The sequence below is a fragment of the Dermacentor silvarum genome, chromosome 11 (assembly GCF_013339745.2).
Source record: "Dermacentor silvarum isolate Dsil-2018 chromosome 11, BIME_Dsil_1.4, whole genome shotgun sequence".
Lineage (NCBI taxonomy): Eukaryota > Metazoa > Arthropoda > Arachnida > Ixodida > Ixodidae > Dermacentor > Dermacentor silvarum.
The window spans coordinates 65,354,480-65,379,554 of record NC_051164.1 but is presented as its reverse complement, the minus strand read 5'-3'; the positions used below and the strand labels follow the sequence as shown (position 1 = coordinate 65,379,554).

At 45.5% G+C, this 25,075-nt stretch overlaps 1 protein-coding gene across 1 annotated transcript in view; it reads left to right on the top strand.

Moving 5' to 3' along the window:
- The window catches only part of LOC119432626 (structural maintenance of chromosomes protein 2-like), a 46,562-nt gene that overhangs the window by 19,850 nt on the left and 1,637 nt on the right, over positions 1-25,075 (top strand). The window contains exons 10-19 of the mRNA XM_037699786.2: positions 1,228-1,366; positions 2,341-2,487; positions 6,177-6,381; positions 7,371-7,506; positions 8,183-8,307; positions 11,054-11,247; positions 14,153-14,296; positions 16,795-16,989; positions 21,799-21,999; positions 22,196-22,308. Coding sequence (XP_037555714.1) covers positions 1,228-1,366; positions 2,341-2,487; positions 6,177-6,381; positions 7,371-7,506; positions 8,183-8,307; positions 11,054-11,247; positions 14,153-14,296; positions 16,795-16,989; positions 21,799-21,999; positions 22,196-22,308 — 1,599 coding nt within the window. The remainder of the gene's footprint in view (positions 1-1,227; positions 1,367-2,340; positions 2,488-6,176; positions 6,382-7,370; positions 7,507-8,182; positions 8,308-11,053; positions 11,248-14,152; positions 14,297-16,794; positions 16,990-21,798; positions 22,000-22,195; positions 22,309-25,075) is intronic.

The following is a 25,075-nucleotide window of genomic DNA, read 5'->3' as shown; positions in this document are numbered from 1 at the left end:
TCTGCAAGTTCTGGCAGAATAACACTTCAGGCTATTCAAGGCCTCGTCCTCTGGTGCAATGTCAAATGGTTCAGCCACTTCGGCCGGCAGCATAGCTGGGTAACTGTTGTCGGCCTCTGATTAACTTTTACGCAACGTTGTAACCATCTCGAAGCACGTTGCCTCTGTGGCACACCGTGCTCAGGACAAACGCACGAACAATGATCACATCATTCCTGAACACACGCATACAAAAGCGAAATGGTGACCAGAAGCAAGAAGCACTGTGGCTACTGCTGGACTGCCGCGACTGATGATGATGATGATAAGTGGTATTATTATTTTTTTAATGGGTAAATTTGGGTGTCACAACGTAACAATGAAAAACTGCATTTTTCTTATATATTGCATTAGTTCCATGGGTTTAACCTTTTCTTTAAGAAAAACTAAACTATAACAGCAAACTATAGTACACAAAGTTAAGATGCAACCGAGGGTGGAAAGAAGTTCAGGATAGGAAAGAGGGTTCTTTCGCTCTTTCCTGTCCTGAACTTCTTTCTGCCTCGGTTGCATCTTAACATTGTGTAATAAGATAACCAACTAGCCCAGCAAACAAGTATTGATACGTTACGAAACTGGTATGTGTAGCCACCGATACCATGGAAGCTACGCTGGTGGCCTTTACTGCTTCTGCCACGCTCTCTAGGGGCAAGCCCTAGGAGCTGACATCTGATGTTCTTCGCTACGGTGACTCCATTGTTGAAATAAGATTAGATTTCTTTAAAAATGCTGCCATGCACGGTCTTTTTGTACTCGTTAAAAAAAAAAGAAAAAGAAAACGGAATTGGTCACACCAGCACACATGGTTTTATGCTGAAGTTGCACCATTGTATAAGACACACCAATGAATATTGAGGGAAAATAATGCATCTTATACACTGTAAAATGTGGTACTAGAGGGAACTATGGCGCGCTGTGATTGTTCAGGTACCATTCAGCACAAACATCAGTTGACAATTGCCATTTCATTTAATTTTATATCATTTATTTCTGAAAGTGCCCAAGCACAGCTCTACGCATTAGTATTGGTGCACTTGTGTTACACTTGTGCACCCATGCATTGGGTGCACGATAAAGAACCCCAGGCGGTCGAAATTTGTCCGAAGCATTACGCTGCAATATCCCTCATAACCAATGGTGCAGTTTTGAGATATTAAACCCCCACAATTTAAATATTGCCTTTTGCAGGAACCAGCATCTGTCGTTCAATTACACAGACCCCGTGCGCAACTTTGACCGGCGGAAAGTGTACGGTCTCGTCTGTGACCTGTTCACAGTCAAGGACCCACGTGCTACGCGTGCTCTCGAGATGGCTGCCGGAGGCAAGGTGCGTGGCCGCAATCGAACTTTTCCGCATGAGTGAAACGGACTAGCTGACCGCATGCTGCTTAAAATCTCTTCATTTGAGTCCTGCTTAACTCTGCCTACATTACACTGAATTGCTTGATCATATTTTTTGTGACCCTGATTTGAAGACTTTGGAAGACTTTGGAATTAAGTACAAATGGCTTCCTCAACGTCGTTTAATTTTGGTAATGGATGACAGACATGTTGAGTGCAAATTTCACAAACACAGAGGAGAGACAAAAGAGACAACACGAGTGCTTCTCTGATCGTCTCTGTTACGAAGACAAAGGACAGAAGTATTTAACTAATGTCCATATTATCTTATTTGTCTTTCCTCTGTGATCAATTTGTGCTCAATGCGCCTGTCGTTTAAGAACAAGAACAACTAACCCAAGTTCAAGCACTTTAAATTAAATTTTAAAATCATCTCTTCATTTACTTTGGCTGCGCTTGAAAGCTCCAGCAATTGCTTGGATGAAATAAACGCTCGTTGCAGTAACCTCTGTTAACTTGAGGGTTTACTGCAGCACTCTAGTTTTTGCACAATTGTCTGTGCCGCACAACGTGCATTACGCCTATTTCAACGATTTGGAACAACCATCTATGTCCTTCCATCATCTTATTTGCATGAGTACTTTTAGGGTCAACTCATGCTTAATTGGCACAGCTTTCCACACGTTTGCAGAGCGCGGAAAACTGCACAAGTTGCACTCAGGTGCACAAATTTTGGTTTACACTGCTTGTGCGAAGCCAGTGTAAACTGCAATTTGTGCACCTGTATGTGACATGTGCAGTTTTACGAATGTCCGAATACGTGTGGGAGGCCGTGCGGTTCGAACGTAAGTCGGCCCAAAGTGTTTCTGATTTAACAAATTTTTGTTTAATGATGTTATGCTCGGCTACCATCAACTTTGGTAAATGAAGGCTTAAACTACAATTTCACATGCGATGCAGCTCTTCAACATTGTGGTCGACAACGAGGAAACTGGCAAGCTGCTGCTGAAGAATGGGCGGCTGAAGCGCCGTGTGACCATCATCCCGTTGAACAAGATCACAGGACGCGACGTTGAACCTCATGTGATCCAGCGGGCCCAGAACCTGGTATGCCATTCAGACTCCTACCAATACTTGCAGCCAGAGCATGCTGATGGCGGTGTCATTGTCATGAACTAAACTAGAGGCATGGGGTTTCATACTAAAATGTCGTGGGAAAGTGTGGCACCTGTGTCTACGAGTGCCACCAGTGCAGCTCTTCATCCAGTGTAGGGATGATAGGTATTGCGTTAATTTGTATAAGCTTCATCCGTCTATCTTCGAACATCTTCTTTTAACTTATTTCTACTTTTAAGTTTGTTGTATGTAAATAATTAGCCTCATCTAGCCTCAAATTCCCACCTTCAAAGTGTTTTCAGAGCGTTGCAAATAAAAAGAGCTCTTTAAAATATTTGAGACGGCAGCCCACTGGTGAGTGTCCTTGCACAAAGCCATTCAGATCCAGCAAGCTAGCATAATCAGGAATATAGAGACTTATTCATGCATTCAAAGTTACATAACAGAAGGAAGTGCAGTTGCCGACCGATAATGCAGACTCTTCGCGGCTACCCCACAAGACCCATACACTTAATGTACAGTGTAGACCGCTTATAACGTAAGTTGCCGGAATCGTGAATATCTGCACTATGAAGCAGTACCGCACTAGAACCAAAACAACGATTTTCAAGCCCTGCACGTATGCAAAACACGTAGACCAAGCAGCCGTGCATATCCGAGAATCGAAGCGTGCGACTGGGAGTTTTTCATCCGTTTAAATTTACGAATGTTGAAAGGTTAATGTCCAAGTGCCCATGATCTTCGCACGATCGTCAAAGGAGAACGAAAAAAACGGCCGCCCGCTATCGATGGTTTGAAACGCCGCTTTCGAGACCTTCCGCGCCCCTCACGGACACACTGCGCCATTGGATGTGAAAGAGACGAAGCTGTATTTTTGTTTCCTATGCAGTTCGCTTTTTTTCCCACCAAGCGGTGATTTTTAAACGCGCTCCGAAGTTTCGTGATCGTCAAAGTAGAACACAAAAATGTCCAGCTCCGGAAACGGCGCGCGCGCTTCGGGAGATCGCAGGTATCGCGATTACACTGCCTCTGCGGCTGATCTTATCAATACAGTACATTGAATAGCAGCGAGTCAGAGGACGCTGACTTTTCGTCGGACTTTGAGTCTGAAAGTGACGACGACGCAAACCAGCCCGGAACATCGGCGGCCACAGCCCGGCTCGCCCAACTGTAGTGCTTGCAGTTAAACTGTTGTAGTGGAATACCTGTTCAGTGAAAAATTTAGATTTTTTTCAGAGATAGTGCCTGATAGACGGCAATACATTTTGTATACTATTTCATAATTTTCGTAACATTTTTTTCTTAGTAGATACAAGCATGTCTTTGCAAACTTTGTTCAATGTTATTGCGTAAGCTTGATTTCAACAATTCATCTTTTTTATGACATACATCTCATTAATAAAACTTCTATGCCTGGAAAGTGCATTCATTTTGCTTTCTGTTTATGTGTTTCATTAAATATTGAGTGCAGTAGTTCCTTCAGAAAAAAACATCTGCCGTAACATACAAAAAACACCTATTTTCCCCATGGTAGGGAAAGAGTTAAACAATGTTGGTAGTGCTAGTGTATGGATCAGTTTTATGTTTTACATGCATTAGGACGTTGCACTTGGTGCTTGCAGTGGTTCGAAGCCTCTTGTGTGTCGTATGGGCCTGCGGGATGTGTAATCATGGCAAATTTTACTTGCAATGCAGTCGAAGATCAATATAACGAACCATATTACAATAGACTTCCGTTAATTCGACTCTGGTTATTTCGAATTTTTGCTTATTTGAACCTGGCCAAAGGTCCTGGCGGCACCCATGCATTTTGATGGGCTCAGAATTTTTATTTCTATCCTAAAATTGGCCTTCGCCAGATAATTGGAACTTGACCGGTCAGCTTGCACGCGCCTGACCCCTACGGTGACCCCAATAGCGACCTTTTTAGTGGCATGGTCTGTCTCGGCGGAGCTTAGAGGATAGTGAACATGTCATCTGCCGTAGTGCACCAAGTTGGGCTAGTTGGTTGAAGTTCATATTGGAAAGAATTTAACTGCGCTAGAAACAGGGACAGAGGAGGACGAAAAAGACAACACGTGCGCAGACTCACAACTAACTTTTAATGGGTTAAAGGATGACATATATACAGTGAGGATAACAAAACAACATCATCTGATTGGCAAGACATGGTCACATGTACGCGCGAGATTGTGATTGAAGCGTATATGTGACGATGTCTTGCCAATCAGATCCTGTTGAAGCGTACATGTGACCATGTCTTGCCAATCAAATCCTGTTGTTTTGTTGTCCTCACTGTATATATGTCATCTTTCACCCATTGTTGTGAGTCTGCGCATGTGTTGTCTTTTTTGTCCTCCTTTGTCCCTGTTTCTAGCACAAATTCTTTCCAATATGTCATCTCCCATCAAAAACGCCTATTTTTTGGCCTGCCCTAGGAAGATTTTCAAGGAATAACCATAGCTCACAATGTCCGATTACAGTATTTACCCGATTCTAACAGGCGCCTGTTTTTTTTTTCTGTTTTTTAATTCGACCAAAAATTTGGTCGCCATTGTGCAACACATAACACCTTTGCCTGTTCTTTATTGATAAAGATTATGTGCGCGTTAGATTTCTACTTTGTTTAGGAGCTTCAATGTCATTTCTCACAAAGTTTTCTACTTTAGACACATAGAAAGTGGGTGTGCGTTTGATTCGGGGGTGTGTTAGAATCTGGAAATTACTGCCGAATGAATCAGCGGTGGGTTCTGGCATTTTTTATGCATCTAGTTTAATTCAACTCGCCGGATAATTTGATCAGTTTGTCGGTCCTGTCAGGTTCGAATTAACGGAAGTCGACTGTATGACAAATTATTATATAACAAACTAAAATTTAAAAGCAATCATTTTACGATATATCAGCATGTAGCTTGTAGCTAACATGCAATATACCAAAGGTATATTCGTGGTTGATATGACGTCGTTATAATCAGATTTGACTAGTTGAACTGTAGTAAGCAGTAGTTTGTGATTTCACTGCTTTGTTTGAACTTGTTCGAAGCTTCTTGTGTGATGTCTAATCATGCAAAAAAAAAATATAGCAAAAGACGTAAAGCTGTGCACTAAATTCTCAGCAGCAACAGTCATCATTTGCCAAGCGCATGCTAGGTGGCACCACAATCACCACAGCAAACACAGTGGCTTCACCAAGGCGCGCAGTATATGATCTTGCCAGTGCAAGTTCATCAACATGCATCCGAACTGGAGGTTGTCGGGGGAAAGCATGTGCATCAGTGACTTCTTGTGCAAACCCACCGCGGTGGCTCAATTACCCTAGGCGTTGCGCTGCTGAGCACGAGGTCGCGGGATCGAATCCCGGCCGCGGCGGCCGCATATCGATGGAGGCGAAATGCAAAAACGCCTGTGTGCTTGTGTTGTAGTGCACGTTAAAGAACCCCAGGTGGCCAAAATTAATCCGGAGCCCTCCACTACGGCGTGCCTCATAATCAGAACTGGTTTTGGCTCGTAAAACCCCAGAAAGAAGAACTTCTTGTGCAAAAGAGACCAGAAACAGGCTACCAAGTTTTTTCAGTCAAAGCTTTGTGCAAAGAGCCTTTAGCCTATATATTTTTTTACATCAACTGTGAACACAAGCATTCCACCCTGAATAAGTACAACACAGGTGCACTGTTTTCTAGGTTGGCCGAGGTAACGTGTTCGCAGCGCAGTCCCTTGTCGACTACCCACCGCACCTGGCGCCCGCCATGAAGTTTGTGTTCGGCACCACACTGGTCACAACCAAGATTGACGATGCCCGTATTGTGGCGTTTGACAATGGCGTGCAGAAGCGGACCGTCTCGTTTGATGGGGCTTCCTTCGACCCCTCTGGTGTCATCTCTGGAGGTTTGAATCAAGTTGACTTTGTTTTCATGCCTTTGTGCCTGTGGCAACTTTTTGCATTTGTTGAGGCCCTAATGCTAAGGAAAACCACTTATAAAAATGATTTCTTTGTGTTTCCCTGTTGATGTCTTTTCTTTTTAAATTGTATTAACGAGTTTCTACTGTATATTGATAAATTACTCTTCTTGAAATCTTGGAATGTTTGTCTCGTGCGGGATGATTTAGTTACAGAGGAAATCTTGATTTAAGGGGCCACGCAATTGCAAGTCAAATCTCGCAGTGAACAGGGTCTTCTACATGGCTGCACCAGCGTTTTCGATAGAATGATCCTTGATTAACTTTATTAATATAAACTTGACTAGTTTGGCTGACAACCATGAACTATCATGTCAAGCATAAAGCCTGGCCTCTCCTATATCGATCTCTGGAGGTTTCCCTGCACTACCGTGCATAATTGCAGTGTGTGACAGAGCTTCGTGTCCTCTTTGGTGGTGGTGGCTCAGTGGCAGTGGCAATCTGCTGCTTAACGTAGAGTTGCAGTTTCAACACTCGCTCATGTACCAGGATTTCTGAATGCGTTAAAAGTAATCCCAAGGTGGTCTGAAATTGTTCACAGCTCCCGGCTAATAGATATTATGGCAAGTCTCATCATCATCAGCCTACATTTATGTCCACTGCAGGACGAAGGCCTCTCCCAGCAATGTCCAATTACCCCTGTCTTGCGCCAGCTGAACCCATGTTATGCCTGCTAATTTCCAAATTTTATCGCATCACATAGTTTTCTTCCATCTGCAGCTGTGCTTCCCTTCTCTTGGTGCCAATAACTCAAGATTTTCTGCATCCCCCCCCCCCCCACCTTCTTTTTTTTTATTAAAGGGCTTTTTTGAGGGAGTCTACAGGTGCCAGCATGAGTACTTTTCCACCAAGTTGCATGCCCTGTGTTGGGTGTGGTACTGTCTGTTAACTTGACCTGTTCTTGCATTGTGGCACAGGTGCACAGCCCAAGGGTCCCAGCACGCTGGAAATGGTCGCCCAGATCAAGAAAGACCGCACGGAATTGGCGTCTCGTGAGCAGGCTTACGCAAACATCTCCAAGGAGCTCGCAGGAATCCAGGCCGTGGCACAAAAGTAAGCCCTCATGACTGCCTGCTGCACCTTACTATTTTCTTTTCTTTGTCTTCAATACTATTGTTTATGGCAAATCAGTTATGCGGAATTCCTAAAGGTGGAGGGAGTATCATGAAAAAGAAAAATTGTCATCCACCCATATGTGGCACGAAGCTACGATGGAAACCCGCACGGGATTCTCAGAAACATAGCTTCGTGGTTGAATGAATATTCGTCCCGGTCCGGGATTCGAAAGCGGGACCAACTGCCTTTCCGGGGTGGTCGCTCTACCATCTGAGCTAACCGGGAGGCCAGCAGATCATAGCGCAAGGGTAAATAATTGACAACTCGAAGCACAAGGACAGTGAATATGGAAAATATGTTCTGCGGTATTCCAGTTTTTCCTCTTGTGAATCTTCCTCCACCTTTTGGAATTTCGAAAGGCTACTTGGTGTTGGCATGAGAGAAGTGCGCGTGTGGTTGTGGCTTTGTGGTTAACGCATCGAGCTGTTGAGCTGGGATACGGAGGTGCGGTCCTACCCTCGGGCTCCTAATTATTTTCTTTTTCTGTGTGCGAGTTATTTGGTGAAACAGTTGCAGCAGCCGTGGTCAACTAAGTTCGAGAGGGTTCGCAAGCTTTGCTTTAAAACATTGCGGTGTCATTGTGGGGCCAAATGCAAGTACGTTGCCTCTGCAGGTACAACCGCCTGAAAGAAGAGTCGGACCTGAAGGAGACCGAGTTGGAGCAGCTGAAGAGTCGACTCCAGCAGAGCACGCACCACCAGCTTCTGCAGGAGTACCAGGCCCTTCAACAGACCATTGGTGGGTCTTGCAGTGCTGACGACAGCAGTAGCTGTCTGTACAGTTTACAGTTGCCACGGTTTGCGGCTGAGGTGTGCCGCTCAGTACGAGGTCGCGGGTTTGATTTCTGACTGCAGCTCACACATTTCAGTGGGGGCAAAATGCAAGAACACATAGGTGCCTTAGGTGCAGATCAAAGAACCCCAGGTTGCGAAAATTAATCCAGAGCCCTTCGTTTATGGTGCCTCTCATAACTCCAGTGTTGCTCTGTAAACCCAGTAGGGAGGAAAGCGAGGTCCTGCAGGCAAAAGGCATGTCACAGGCTAGGCAGATGCATAGGCGACTGAAGCCACTGGTTCATTTGTGAGAGCGCACATTTCAAGTAACCCAAGAGTAGCACAGAAGTGTGTAAAAATCAAGCTGAAAGACAAGGAAAACGAGGGCATCATTGCTGGGTTGATGCGATCAAGTACAACGACTACATCACAGGTGTTAATAGACAGTTTTAGTTTAGCGTGTTTACCGTAGTAGCGGGCTTACCGGAATAGCGGGATCGAAATGCGCATGCGCAGAACGATAACCGACCCATACCGTTTACCGTATGCATGCTATTTCTCAGATTTAACATTACCGTTTTTGTGTGGTTTACGTAGTTTACGTAAAACATAGCGGCGATCCCGGTCACCCACTTCGAACTGAATTTGGCGTTGTTTTTGTAGAATTCACTTCGTTCGTAGCAAATCACTGCATAATAGGCTTTCGCTTAGTCTCATGCCGCTTCGACGAGAGAGTGTTATGGCTAACCTTGAGGAATTTTCCGAGATCACTTCTCGTTTCGAACGCACCTAAGCCTAATGAGGGAAATTTTCTCCGAGATGCGAGCGCCGCCTGTCGGTAAAGTTGGGAGATAGGCGCGAGGACGGCATATGGCCTCTGAGATGGGAAGATTTCGGAGGCTATGGTAGACGGCTTGTACTGCTTGCCTTTCGCTGCAGATCAGCGGACACGGGAAGTAAAAATACAACACGCTCCTGGCTTCCATTGCACTGCCTCTCGCACTTTTCGGACGCACACACACATAGAATTACTTAGGTGCCCTATGTAAGCGAAATTCAAAGCCTAATGGAATAGCGTTATCGCACATCAACTACGCTATCACGCTATACTAAAACTCTCTTTCTGCAAAGTTCGTTTGCGGAACGGTAACGCTATTTCCCTTAACCCCGTTATTACGCTAACGTTAAACTAAAGCTGTCTAATGTTGGTGGCCAGCCTCTTCTCCACTCATCGATCAATCAACCAATAGCTTTAGCACAGAGTATTGTGGTACATTTGAAGAATTGACTTCATGTTTTCTCTAAGAACTTCACATCGTACTCTATTTCGAGTTCTGCTTTTTTTTTTGTACTATGTGTACTAGCAAAAGGTGGCTCAGCAACATATACTCAATAAAAAAAAGTACTTCACCTTAGTGGCAGATTCTTCAGACGTGTCACATTTCCTGAAAGGAAAAATTTGCTTTTCACTCGAGAGTAGCACGAAGTTACGGAAGCCGTGTCGCTTGTTTTTTGCAGCTTTTGTTGTTAGCTTTACTAGGGTAGTTCAGCTTGCAGGTTGGCGTTGCCATGCTTAAACCCTGTAAATGCCAATTAATTCTGTGCGCCAAAAATTTAGCTTTGCCACATTTCTTGCAGCTTTAGAATCATGAACAGTTTACAGCTGTAGAATAGTTGAAGAATCTTTAATTGTTCAGGCAGTTTTGTCAAGTTGTAGAATAGGTACTCGATGTGAGAACTCCCTACAGGAGCATGGAATAATAAAACATCAGCTATTTTGTGTCCAGCATGTTTGGCAAGCACCTATCCAGACATTTCTTAAGTATACGGGTGTCGGACATTGCGAAAAACAATGAAAGAAGTGAACTCATTATATTATTATATTACGACATGCTGATACCAGGTGGAAACACCTAGCCGCCTATGGCACGTAAAATCCCAGAAAGAAGAACCTTACGACTTGTTTATTAATAAAACAATTTACACATATTATGCAAAGCCCAGGTCCAGTCAAAAGCGTTTGAAGATGTATGCCACGCATTTTAAATATCATATTCATCAATGGTCCTGTTTTTAATGCACTGTTGTGGCGGGCACAATTGTGCACATAGGGCCTGAAGGGGTTACTAATTCTAGCTTGGTGGTAGACAGTGACGTAGAAGTGGGACCAAACGTAATGCTGTTGAGACATCGGGGTGGCACGCCACCTGAAGTGGAGTGCCCGGTGGCTTTAGCGTAGCCGCTCTAGTCCGGCTTCTGCACACGGTGGCACAGTTTGTTGCATTTTGTTGGGTGTGGCCTCGAAATGACAAGCGAGAAACACCCGTATTTGGCTTCATTACTGGACACCATCTTCATCAACTCCGTTCAGTGCAGCAAAGGCTAGGGCTGATGTCAGTCAATCGGTTACAAGAGCTGGCTGTGTGTTCCGTAAAAGGAAGCAAGGCTTGCCCATTGTGTATTACTAATCCTTCTGTGTAGCTTTTATTCAATTGGCTTTGCACAAGGGGCCGACAATGGAGGAACCCTTGGTCTGATTCTCTTTTCTGCTTGGCGTATGCTACAGCATAGCCTTTGCTGCGCTGGCCCGAAGTTACTCATTTGGCATATGATCATCAGATGAAAGCTCTGAGATCTGGCCGTTTGTTTGCCATGCCTCTTGACTTTCAAAAACCAAGCTTAGTCTGCCTGTCTGCTCTTGTCGGTTGCAGAGGAGTCGAAGGCCAAGTTGCAGGCGTGCAAGGAGACACAGAAGAAAGCCTCGGCTCGGGTGAAGGACCTCGAGGAGAAAGTGAAAGATGCCAAGAACATCCGAGACCGGGAGTTGAAGGCAGCCGAGCAGCAGATCTCCAAGTGCAAAAAGAAGGCTGATGAGTCGGCCAAGAAGGCCACTGCCAAGAAGCAGGTGAGACGAAAGGGGGAGGGAACAGTGGCTGGCCGGGTGTACTTCTGTTTCCCACTACCAGTATTGTGCCAGTACCACTATTGCTAGACAGTTTTAGAATAGCATTTGCAAGCAAGTGTAAATGCCTTTCGTACTTAAAGAAATAGCTCCGACCTCACTGAATGCTTCATATGCTACTAGGTTGCTGAGCTCAATTTCTTGGATCCGTCTATTTTATGCGGACCTGACCGCGCAGCAGCGATGCCAGCTTATACAACCAATTTATAATGGCAACTGAAATTTCAACCACTGTTACATCCATATTTCATTTTAAACTTCATAAATATTTACATTTGCCAGTGGCACAGGTCATTGTCGCTGCACAGTAGGCGTCCCTACAGAACAAAGTCTGGAGAGAGAGAGAAAAGTTTAATGATACGAAATGCAGAGAGGTCAGCCTGAGGGTCATTCCTCTAGCCAGCTACTCTGCGTTAGGGGAAGGGAAAAGGGGAAGAAAGAGGTGCATGATGGGTGACGATGACGAGCGAAGGAGAATGTAAAACATATAGCAAGCAATTTGGTCTATTCAAAGCCTACAGTCCAGGCCTGTGTCTGGACTGTAGTAAGTCCAGTAACACCTGAATGGCCTTAAAACTCGATTGAACGTCTGGCCAAGGGCCTAACATAATGCCCTCCGACAACGATGGACTGCCGAGGTGCATAAGGTCATTGCTCATCTTTTGTTGCTCTTCCATGTACTGACGTCGGTCACACAGCACGTGACCTATAGCCTCATTCACATTGCGTAGCTCACAGTCTGGAGACTCGGTGCGTCGCGTGAGGTGCACGTAGCCGTGCATATGCGCTACCCCCAGCCTTAGTCTGTGAACCTTTAATAAACACTCAGCGTACTCAGCGGTAAAAAGGTTTGTATATTTCAACAAATTTAATCATTTTTGGCCTTTGACTAGGATTTTTTATATCAAATCAACGCCCGATTTTTCGGACTCCCTCGGGGCCGCGAAAACGTTCGAGAAATCGGGCAGTCTGAAAAAACAAATGCATGCCTTTTACTGCCCTCAAGGGCTCCAATCACCACAGGCACGTCCGAAATAGCTCTGGAGGCCTGCCAGTACACTTATTAGGCGTATCGGTGCTCGTACAGTGATAGGAGACGGCGGGTGCATGCGTGTATAATTAAGGAATACATACCGTGTCCCGTGACAATTACCCCTTCCTACTTTGGTATGCTTCATCGCAGTACTTCACGTATGCTCCCCTGCGTAACACTGCTGCATTGAGGCGAAGCAGACTTTCGGAAACCGGCATTATGCAATGCGTCGTCCTTTCCGAGCTTCCAAGACATTGGCGAAGATTACGAATGCGGACTCGGCGCCACTGCTAACAGCGGCGAATTGTTTCAATACAAAACGTGGCACCGAACAGAAAGAAGCTTGGTAGTGAACGTCGTGAAGTAGCTGGGCCTAGCGTTGCCGTGGTGGTGTCTACGGCTGCCAGCCGATCTGCATGCCAGAGCGCCGGTTCAAGACGGCGATCGCAATGGCGGCCATGGTGGCTTCGATTAATGCCGTTTCGAACCTGCCATCATGGCAAAAAGTCCGGAAAATCGGACAGCGAAGGTTTTTTGTGTCCAAAATTTCAGACGTTCTTACATATACATTGTCTCTATGGGGTACGTGGCGGTGCCGCGAAGGCATCCGAATTATCACGCTTGTCCGAAAAATCTGGCATCCGGAAAATTGGTCTTTGACTGTACAATAAAATCCACTTACAGCGATATCGGTCTTAAAGGGATACGGACACAAAAGTTGGCGGGTGGTTTTTTGCGTCGGAACAAAAGTTTAATTGTTGAAAATGATGAATACAACAAGCTGCTTTGAAAAAAAAAAAAGAACAAGAAACATCTTTTTTTTTTCGATATTTTTTTGCGAATTCGATCTTAACTGTAGGACCCAACCGGTGCCCATACATTTCTATGGGTCCAAACCTGCGTAATTTCGGTCTGAAACTTGGCCTCCGTCGGACAATCGAACTTGGCTGATCAGCTTTGCCGTAATGCAGCCCTGCTATGCGGTGAAGCAAACACAATTTATTGCGGTAATGCATAGTAACAATGGAAGGGGGCCACTGTCATGAGACATAGTAAGCGTTCCTAAATATACAGGCGTGTATGCGCCTCCTCCAGTCACGGTACGAGCATCTAGACCTAGAACCTTGCTGTGCTTCATGGCTGTGGTTGCTGCGGCCTGGCTGTTCTCTTGCCGAATAGGCCAACCAATCACAGCAGAGCATGTGTGCCGATGGGTTCCTTCCACCACCACCAGATGGGGCTTGCATCCCCGGCAGCAGTGATGCCGCCCGTGCAGGGAAAGAAAAAAAATAAACAAACTAGAAAGCTCACCTTCGTGCATCCGTGGCGGCGGCATTGCATTAGCCTCTCTACTGTGGCTGAATAAAGCCTTCCATGCCATTTTGTGCGGACATTCAATGAACACAACCTCGTGTTAAGACTCTTCATGCACTCACACAAAGCTTCGCTGTATGTAGATTTTTTTTTTTTGTGCAACTCGGTTATAGCAGTGGAATTTTCTTGGCACTTCAATATTGTTACAAGTGGGTTTGACTGAACTAATTAATAACTAATAATGAACTCATTAGTAAGTGGTTTTCTAAACTATCCATAACTCTGCTATGCTGCTATAGGCTACAAGTAGTTTCGTGTGCTTAAATCAGAATTTTGTGATACCGAACTCGGCGTAGCATAAGTGATGCATTGGGCATTACAGAGTTAATTGCGTGAACAAGGCTTATGAGTGTGGGTAGCGTAGCCAATGCATGACTTGGCTTGGTTAAATCACTGTTCATCTCGCTCACTCGACTCTCTCTCTCTCTTTCCGGAGTGTAGGAAGTGGAAGGGCTGAACCTGGAGATCCAGGAACTGGAGAAGTCCATCGTGGGCTACCAGGATCTGATGAAGACGAGCGATGGCATGATGGCCAATCTCGAAGAAAAGCTCAAGCAGAACGAGGAAAAGCTGGCTACTGCCAAGGTAAGGAGCATGTGTGCGGGTGTCTCCTATCCTAGCTTTGCTCTGTCTGCGTATGGCTGTCAGCGTGGCTGAGCGCATATGCGAGCCGCACACCCCATCTTGAAGATAATTTGCAGTGGGTGCAAAAACTGGGCGAGCCAAGATGGCTGGTGGTTTCGTGTGCACTGTCTTCCCGCGCGCCTAGCGCTGAAGCTCGCCTAATCTCGAGTTTCAGAGACGTGTTGAAGCAAGAGGCAGACAAAGCGTTCGCCTGCGCTCTTCATCACGCCACTGTTGTGGCAATAATCAAATGTTCGTGGTCATCGAGTGAGATTTGTTCATGTTTGCCTATGCGCACGTGCCAACGTGCTTGTTAATTTAATTAATAAGCAAATATTTACTGCAATTTATACGGCCGATAAAACTATGAACCTTCGGGTAGTTTAATACTTTGCTGTCGCTTTCAGGTGAAACTGCAACCTTTTACTCACGGAACGAGTACTAGAAACAATGCATAATAGCTATTGAAATTTTGGATGCTGTACTGGACCTTGCTTGATGTCTCGGACATGACATGCACATACAATATCGCGAATTGACAGCAAACATGGCCTTCGTGTGATTTTAAAGTGAAGCTTTCTTTGTGGCCTCAAACGAGTTTTGATGCTGCATTGGTCGGACTGTGTGGAGAGTGGACCACTTATAGCATTCTCCCACTGCGGGCGATACTATCAGCAGGGGTGGCGGAGTGAATGCGAAAGCTTCGCAGGTTTTGCTTTGAACTACAAGTGTGAAAGTATTGTCGACAAGGCATGAAGCTGTCTCGCTCTTTGGTGGCTGACTCTCAAATTCACCCAAATTTTAAAAAATTTTGTCATGAAACCGTTTTTTTTTTTTGCCCTAAAATTCTAAAATATTTATGGCCACTTTCGTGTAAGAAAGATCTCCCTGTGACTGTACTTATTGCATAAAAGGTCAAATTTTGATATACCGAAATTTTGATACACTTAAACCTCCATACAACGAAGTCGGTAAAATCGGCAATTTGCTTCGTTATATCGAAAATTTTATCGTAATTTCGTTGTTTTGAAATTCGACCTTTTATGAAAAGAAGTACGGTCGCCGATCTATTTTTTTTTACACGGGCAATCGGAAAAAGCAAACTTGAATGAGGAAACAATTAATTTTGTTGAATCGGGGAGTCTGCGATGAATGATACGGTTTCATGCCACGTCGACGATATCTTCACATCGGCGGTACGAATGAAGCGAAGCCAGCCACGCTTTCAACTCCGTTCTCGCAGCTGATAGGCGTCGCCTGCACTAGGACGACGCTATCGTGAAAAGCGCCGGCAGCGAGAAGGGAATGCTTCTTCTGCCTCTCGGTTCAACGGGTCTCCTGAACTCGAGATTACGCAACCTTCAATACTGAACGTGTGGAAAGACGGCTTACATGATGCCACGCCGTCTCGGCACACCCACTCTTTGCACACGCGGCAGATTACCACTACAGCAAGGCTGTGTGTGCACTCAGCCTTGCTTACCGCAATGTGTATCCACGGCCGGAACGTGCGCCAGAAGAAATGGAGGGGCGCGCCACCTTACCCCCACTTTCCCCCGCACCGTCGCGCACACTTGATCGCGTTACTGTGAGCTCGCTCCTCTCCCTCTCTTTCCCTTTGCTCGCGTGGGAAGGCGGCACTCGTGAAGCCACCCTCTTTCTTGTCTCACCCTCGCATGCTTTCACTCGCACCAAAGCACACAGTGCGCGGAGCGCGATAGGATCTTATCGCCCTTCGACTTGATACGGAACGTGACGCTGCTTCACTTCGGCGGCCGCTCTTGTCACGCGGTGCGCGTTTTAAGAGATGCGTGTGCAAGGAGCCGCTTGTAATTCAATCATTTGACCATCCGTGCCCATGGAAGTTTCCATTTATTGTCTCTGAATTCCTTTGTGGTGGCAGTGAAATTTCGTTATATTGAAATCACGTATAAACACACTTCGTGATACTGAGGTTCTAAATATATGATGTTCTATGGACAAAAGGTTATGAAAAGTTAAATACTTTCTTATATCGAGGTTTAACTGTATAACGAAGTCAAGTGCTGATTTTACTGGCTTCATTATGTCAAGGTTTAACTGTACAATGATTTGCTTAAACTTGGTCCTTGTGGCTTCGAATGGCTTTGTGGCATTCATTGTGGCATTGGCAAATGGATCATTTTCAACTAGGTATGTTGCATTATAAATGCTGCAGTTTGCAATGGTTATGCATGTGCGCAGAGTCCTTTCGCCTCTTTGCGCTTATAAAAATACAATTGCTTCGAAATTTAAGCCTATAAAGGCAGACGAAGCGTAGCAAACAAAGGCACAAAACCTTCTGAAGCCACAAGCGCAATGACCAGTCGAAAACAAATCCATGTACTAACCATTACTCCTATGTTAATTCCCTCTAGTAATTGTAGTACGAAGAATCTGGTTACAAGGGCTTGTCGTCTGTTTGTGTGTACGCCACGCAGGAGAAAGTGAAAGAGGCCGGCGAAGAGGTCAAGGCACAGAAGGAGAAGCTCAAGGCTGCGAGCCGCGAGATCGCCGAGAAGTATGCCGAGCGGGCTGAGATCGAGAAGCAGGCCGACCAGCTCAAGCTCAAGATCCAGCAGTGGGAGCACGATGTCACCAAGATCGACCGTGAGGCCGGGGACGCTGTGAAGAAGGTGCGTGTGCTATTCTGGTGGTTGTGGGTGCAGCATGTGTTAGTCAATACGACGAGAAGGGAAAAATACGGTTGAGCTTGGAAGTATAGTGAATGCCTGTGCGAGTGTTAACTTCTGATAGACAAATTTCACTACACTTGCACTAACTCTGTGAACAATATAGTGACCCGCGTATGTCCCTTTTAAAAAAAAAATTGTACTGACCACTGCTTCTATTTTGCTCGGATTTTGCAGCAGGTTCGCATTTTATAGTTTGGATTGTCTAATATAATATTTGGTACTGCTAGTTGCCTGCTTTGTCAAGAAAAATAAAAACAAAGTTGCCTTGGTCCGAGCTTCTCACCATGTATAGTTTACAAAAATGGAGGGTCACTTTCCGGCACATGCAGTAGAGCAAAGTATGGCTTTCAAGATTGGCTTCCATTGTTCGCTGAGTGGTGTGATGTGGAGTGGCACAGAAAACAGCAAATTTGCATCCTTTTTTTTTTTTTGACAGACTAGGCAAGCAACATTGCCTAGCGTTGCGGACTCCGGCAACTTATGTTATAAGCAGTCTACACTGTAGTACGTGTAGGCCTGAAAGTACAATTTTCAACTTGCAGTATGTCTGTAGTTAATCAGATGCGTTATTAAATGCGAAGCATTTCTTCGCGAACATTTGCTACTTTGACCGTATCTATCTCTCTAGCCGCCTACGACTTTGTGCTCTCATGGTCGTTTCATTAACTTGGTATGTACCAAAATTGGCATACTATGACAACAGTATATGACGAACTTAAATGATATGCCATGAGAGAGAGAGAGAAAAGACTTTATTCCAGGTCAGACTAAGACCTATAAGTGCATGCGTGTCATGTAGGTCATGAAACAGCCGCCTACGTCTTGGTGCTCTCATGGTCGTTTCGTTAACTTAGTAGATACCAAAATTGATATTGTATGACAGGAGTGTATGACAAACATAAGTGATAGGTCATGACAAAAATGTCATGACATGCGTGTCATGTAGGTCATGACAATGACCCAGTGAAAAAGGTTAGCACACAAAAACCACTCAAATGGGTTCGGACGTGGGTACTAAATGAAGGAAACACTACTGGATGCTGGTAGAAGTCATAGTCAAGAGCATGACTCAGCAAAAATGACAATGACTCAGCGAAAAAAAGATTAACACTCAAAAGCCACTCAAATGGGTTCTGACGTGGGTGCTAAGTGAAGGAAACACTGAAGCGTGATGGTAGAAGCCATAGTCATGACAAAGTTTATTTTGATGGTAGAAGTCATAGTCATGACTTCTACCATCAAAATAAACTTTGGATGGAGAAATCATAGTCATGACCATTACTCAGCAAAAATTAGAATGAAACAGCGAAAAAATGTTAACACTCAAAAACCACAGGAATGGATTCGGAGGGCTACAAGGTGAAGGAAAAGGCTAAGGTTGTTGGTCGAAGTCATAGTCATGACCGTGACTGAGCAAAAAATGACAATGACTCAGCAAAAAAATATTGACACTCAAAAACACTGAAATGGGTTCGGACGTGGGTACTAAGTGAAGGAAACACTAAAAGATGGTGGTAGAAGTCAGAGTCACGAGTATGACTAAGGCTTTTGCCCTAAGGTCTCTTAGGTGTAGCTAAAGAGACTCCTGAGGACTCATGACATGAATATGAGGACATGCGTGTCATGTAGGTCATGAAAGAGCCGCCTACGTCTTGGTGCTCTCATGGTCGTTTCGTTAACTTGGTAGGCTCCCCGCACACTACTTCGCATAACGTCGATTCCCACAGGGCGTGGGATCTGCCGGCTTTTTTTTCACTCAGAGACATATTTGCCTTATTTAGTGAATACATTTTAAGTAAGACTTGTTCTTTAGACTGACACATAGGTAACATATAAAATATGACAGACAAAGCACTGTGAGCACATTGCTAGTGCTTTTTTATTTTCGCTTATTTGTTGTTAAGGTACAAACTAGCTTTACATCACATGTGATTTACTTGTGCTACTTTTAGAGCTGCTTTGTACTTGTTTCTTTATGCTCAAGTGCAGGTACTGGCTTTTACTATGTATTTCATGCCTCTTATGCTCATACATAGATTTTTATTGCTATTGTGTTGTGCTTTCATCCTGATTGTTACTAGAACTTGTACCACCGTTACAGTTCCCTACAGTTGCAGATTGATCAGATTTCTTTTTTAAGTTGCTTGGCAAGAAGAGCATAGAATGTTCCACATAAATTTCACCTTGGCACATAAAGTTGTCTTTTAGCATTTGTATTTGTTAAAACAAAAGTTTGCTAATTTAAATGTTCCTAGGATGGCGACCTGCTCCAAAACTCACTTTCTCTGCTACAAAAATACAAATTTGTTGCTCCGATGCTGCTTCGAAATAGTTATTTCCTGCTCTAAAACAGCGTATTTGCTGCTCCAAAGTGGCTCCAAAACTGTCCATTTCCTGCTCCCAGCCCTGCTGCAAAGGTTGGAGCCTGCTTCCACCCCTGAGTATGATTTACCGCTGCCGACCCTATTGCGATAAGCATCTTCAACTATCCGCTCGGCAGCGTGCGTGGTGCCGTGTGTAGTGCTGCTGTAAGCATACCGCAAGCTTTTTATAGCCCATAACCCAAACTCGTTGCCGTTCTCTGCCGCATCTTTGGGTGGGACTGCTTCAAGTGCGCGTTGCTTGCAGAAATGAAAGCAGCCTACTGTCGCCACTTTGGCTCGGCAAGACGTACGCCGCACCTTGTACACAGCCAGGAGCAGCACAGGCATGAAGGAAGCTCAGTGCACAGACGGTCGCAAGTGCAGGTCTGCCGGCAAACATCCATACTACGGTAGAGCAAGTGGCCCGCACAATGACGGCGTGTGACACGCTGCACACACATCGCACCAGTTGACCGGCACCACGCGGCAACAGGTACCGCGTTTCACCGAAGCGGCACCGGTTCTTGTTCAATAGAAAATTGTTGTACAAAAGCGTGCACACACATTGGTGAAGTCCGTATAAATCATTCGCTCAGCTGCCATGTGTTCCGCTGTGTTCCATGCAGCAGTCTCGAAATGCTGCTCAGTATCGCCCTTGCACGATTGCACAGTCTTGCGAGTGAGCGGAAATTTTTGCACTAGTTTGGAAAGAACGAAAAAAAATCTCGTAGTGTGTATTTTAGGTAATGTTTACTACACGCATGTCAAGAGAAGGAAACTTATACTTGGCAGTCGGTGCATACTCGTGCGGACAGCACCGTGTTCCCACCAGGCACGTTATTACCGAGGTTTCGTGGTACAGTAAACTTCCATTAATTCAACCCTGGCCAAGCCAGCAAGAAAATTCAACACAAGGACGAGCGTTTTTGAACGCTCGTCCTTGTGTTGCTCCTTTTCTTCGTCCTTGTTTATTTGCACGCAAAAACTTTTTAAAAATGAATATGTTCCAACTAGGGCCGACTCGCAGTTTCGCTCTTTCCAGTGTGTCCAAAGTAGAAAACTAACGTCCATGCTGACTAGTCAAGTTCGAGTTTTCCAGCGAAGTCCAATTATAGTATCGAAATAACGAAACTTTGGACCCATAGAAATGCATGGGGGCCATTGGGGCCTTTAGGCTGGATCGAATGAACCGAAAAATTGTATTCACCATAGTCAAATCAATGGAAGTCTACTGTATATGAATGGCTATGCATGTGCAGTAGACTTACCTTGTAAATCGGTCTTGTGAAAAGTTTGTGTTAACTTAAATTCAGTGGATCAGAAGGACCTAAACCATGGCGCCACCAAGCTGTTTTTTTTTTTAGTGAGTTTTTCAGAGTCCACAGCTAATGCCTATAACATTTTTATTTATTTAATTGCAATACTGCCACTCTCAGCTGAGACCATAGCAGGTGGGCAATAGAAAGGCTTACAAGAGATAGGTAATCATGCTTTAAAGAAAAAAACTGCTGCAATGGTAACTCGGCGGTAATGCCGTTCCACTCAATGTGAAGCTGGGGAAGTGCGGAGCAGTGATTCGCTGGTGTTTCCCTTGTGTTTTCCTTGTGTTTTCCTTGTGTTTATCTTGTTTTATCCTGTGTTTATCTTCTGTTTAGCAATCCATCATCCGTTTTGACACCTGTGCTAAGGCACAACTGGTGGGAAACCGCCACGCACATGGAGCCAAAGCCTTTGCTGATGATAGAAGCAGTTTTAACGAATTTATGTTAATTAATGCATTTCATGCTTAATTATTCCTGCCTTTTAAATTATTCTGAAATTCTAAAGGTGTTTATTTGGCAGAGCTTGGAGCAGCGCAATGTCAATGCTCAGTGCAGTAACAGCTTCCAAGCACGAGAGCCGTTGCCGATCAAGAGCGCTCGACCCACTAGCGTTTTGATCCAGTAGCGCTGAACCCACTAGCGTCTCTCTTCTTTGCTACATGAATCATGTTTATTTTGAAGCGGTTTTGATCAATTCCGCACTTGTGTTGACCCTCTTTTGAGCACTTGTTTTTGAGCGTGATCACACAGTAGAGGCCGACAGCACGGGCCCCTAAAGTGCTTCGCACTTGAAAGAATTGACATTTTGAAAACATGCGCACTGTATACTTATGTTATCCTTACAGCCCAACAATTCCCTCCTTTATGCACCCGTACCACACCACAAACATTGCTTGATGTGCACAAGCATCCCAGGTCTGGCACTGTTTGGTCCCAGTTTCCCATGTGCTGTAAAACGATTTTGTATACGTTGTGTAGCTGCGCTCAACACATTATAATCAGTATATTCTAGGCACTATAATTTTGCTCAAAGCTCTGTGGTCAATGGGTGAAATTGTGTGCAGCTGGAGGACATGGTCCACCACTACGAGTGGATTCCTTCGGAGCGGCCCTACTTTGGCAAGAGCAACACTGAGTATGACTTTGAGGCCAACAACCCGACTGATGCCGGCCGGCGCATCCACAAGCTGTCCGAGACCAAGGAGAAGCTGGGCCAGAATGTCAACTCGCGCGCCCAGAACATGCTGCTGAAGGCCGAGGAAAAGGTGAGTCGGTTGCCGTCCGTGACCACTCGGTCACCAAGCTCTTGGCATTTCCAATGGGCATGGTGTGTTCAACGACCTCCCCACAACTCTCCCCACACGTACAGACACACACCATGGCTAAAGTCCCTGGATATGCTTGCTTTCCTTGATAAGGAGTGACGTCCTCCTCCTCCCCTGCACCTCCTCACCCTCGCAGCCAGTGGTGGCTGCCGTGTGCTTCCCAACTCGCATGCGCAGAGCGGCTAAGTACACAACTGTAGTCATTCACAGCTGTTTCTACACCACGATAGATAATGAGCAGCAAAAAAAGTAATAAAAATAGACTGGAGGAAGTGTAGCATTGCGGCTAAAACCAAGGACAGATTTTTGGGCTGTTGGCTGTCGGCAAAACGCATAGTTGGTGTCTGATCTTACAGCATCATTTTCAGCCATCCGTGTAGCTGAAGCACGGAAGCTTGACCACGTACTTCGTTGTCAACAGCGTCGGAAGAACGTTAGGAAGAACGTTGCGGATAGAAACAGCTCTTCCAGTCAAAAATACAGCACCAACGAATAGGATGTGTCGGTGGCATATTAAAGGTTATCGCTACATGTCCATAAAAAAAATAAAACGTATACAGGGACTCACTAAAGAGGAAAATGGTTTCTTCTGTATTATAGTTACAGTTAAACCTGCTTGTAACGAACCTCCATATAATGAATTCCTGGATATAACGATGTTTTTCTATTCCCCGCCGTTACTCCATAGAAGTACATGTATTTGAAATCTCTACGTAACGAAGTGGCAGCAGGAGACCCCCTCGAAATAAGGAATTTTTCCCTCTGACAACCTAGAGATTTCACCCCAAATTTAGTCATTTTTGCGCGAGCAGCGACCGGAAGCACCTTCTCCGCTGCGACGGAATGCGAAGCGGCGGCGTCGCGCTTGGCGCGCTCGAATTCACGGCGACTGCGAGGCAAGGCGAGAGCGAGCGCACGTGTGCGAGCGTGCGCAAGGCGGGCCTGCACCCCTCCACCCAGCGATCTTGCTGCCGCGGGCGTGACCTTTCCCCCTCCCTTCATTCAAACCTGATCCCGCCGCTTGCTGCAGCTGGCCTAGCCCGCCAAGCCGGCACTCTCCTTTTCCAGTTGATGTTGCCGAAGAAAAAAAAAACTTTTTTTTTTTCTCAGACGCGCTGGCAGCGCCACTCTTTGGTTACTGCGCAAGTCTGCACTTTACTTCACTAACCTGACACTAGGACCCGATAAAACGGGTCCAGAAATTGCCTGCGCAGTTAGAATCGAGTACGACCCTAAATTTACGCTACCATATCGCCATCGGCATTTCAATATGGCCGCCTCCTACGCACTTCGAGCCTAGCTCCCGTAGCTTCGACCATGTGCTGTAGTACGTGTGCTTAGGCATTGGTCTACCAATTTAGCACGAGGCGCCAACCTACTTCAACACAGTGGCGCCCTGCGAGTACTGCGGGGAAGCCACTGTGGCGGGCGCTTACTGCTCTCGATTGCGTATTCCTCACATTTTTCCTTTGCAAGGGGTCTAGTGGCCAGAAAACGTATCATAGCGATCACAGTTTGGTGATGTACTGAACGTTAGTGCCATAAAATTGTGTTTTCCGGGAATGTATTAACCGGTAAAAAAGAAGCATAACTGTATTGGGTGATTCTTCGTGTTCTTGATCACGAACATCGGCGCCGGGAAATTGTAAAAATACGGGAACATAAAACAACGAGGTTTTACTGTATTGCACTGTGCAGGTTTTGGAAATTGTTGTTTTGGTTATATAGTGCAGTACTGCTTATAGTGTGGATATTTGTGCCCCCGGCGACTAAAGTTAAGCGATCCACATTGTAAACGACATATTGCTTCTGAGGTGTACTTCCACAGTGTAATTTTTTGTTAGTACCTTTGACATGAAGGACAGCATGAGTACCTTTTCTTTTGTCTTTCTAACCAGCTAAGAAGCACCATTTAGATTTTCTACAAATTAAATTTATGCTGGCTTCGTGTAAATACAGTAGAACCCTGCTGTTACGTTCCCGGGTGCTGCGTTTTCCCAGCTGTTACGTCGTTTTCGGCCGGTCCCGGCACAGCTCCCAGTAGAACCAAATGCATTCGTAACCCTGCTGTTACGTCGCAACTGTGGGACCGTTCCCGCATCATACGTTGCGAACTGCCACCCCGCGCCGGCCCGAGCGGCCATTTTGACTTTTCATGTAGTTTGACTTGGTGGCTTGACGATGGCATTGGCCGCCCAAAGTGCCGGGGGCGACACCTATGATGTATTTTCGGTTTCCGCCAGCAAAAGTATGGCCTTTGAGATCCTGTATTTGCTATCTAAAGATGGTGTCTATGACGCGTTGTGGCCCTAAAATTAGTTTTCGCGCATAGATGTTTCGTATAAAGTACAAGGGCGATAACGCCGTCGCTGTACGCTGTATGTGCGAGTGAAAGCGTGCGAGGGGAGCCGACGACCGCGTCTAAATCCTGCACGCGCAAGAAAGAAATGTAGGGAGGGAGCGCGCCTTCTTCCGTTGCGCTCGAGGCACCGGCGAGGGAGGGAGGGATAGCGAGCGGCGTTGTGCTCTAGAATCAACTGCGTACTGCACGGCGGCGCGCGGTTGCGCCGGCCGTATCTTGAAAGCGATCTGTGTTGGGGGCAGAGTCTAGGCAATGTAGGTGCGTCGCGGCTTGTAGCTTTGTGCGTGTTGTGTCGAAGCGATAGACAACAGCACGAAGGTCACTTCGCTCGCTGCTGCAGTGGCGATTCCTCACGCCAGCGTTTGACAGCGCGTGTCCGCGCTCATCGAGTGTGATGTGTTCATGTTTGCCTGTGGGCGCTGACACCATGCTTGTTAGTATAGTTAATAAGTGAATGTTAATAAGTTTATACAGACAATAAAACTACTTATCCGTACTTTGTATAGCTGTCTACTAATTTGCTATCGCAATCGATGCTTCGGCTTTCAGGGCGAAACTACGACTTTTTTTCACATATAAGAATTGAAATAATATTGTGTGCAGTTCAACACTATTATTATTTCTCAATTTTTCCTATTTCTGGGCTCTTGTGTT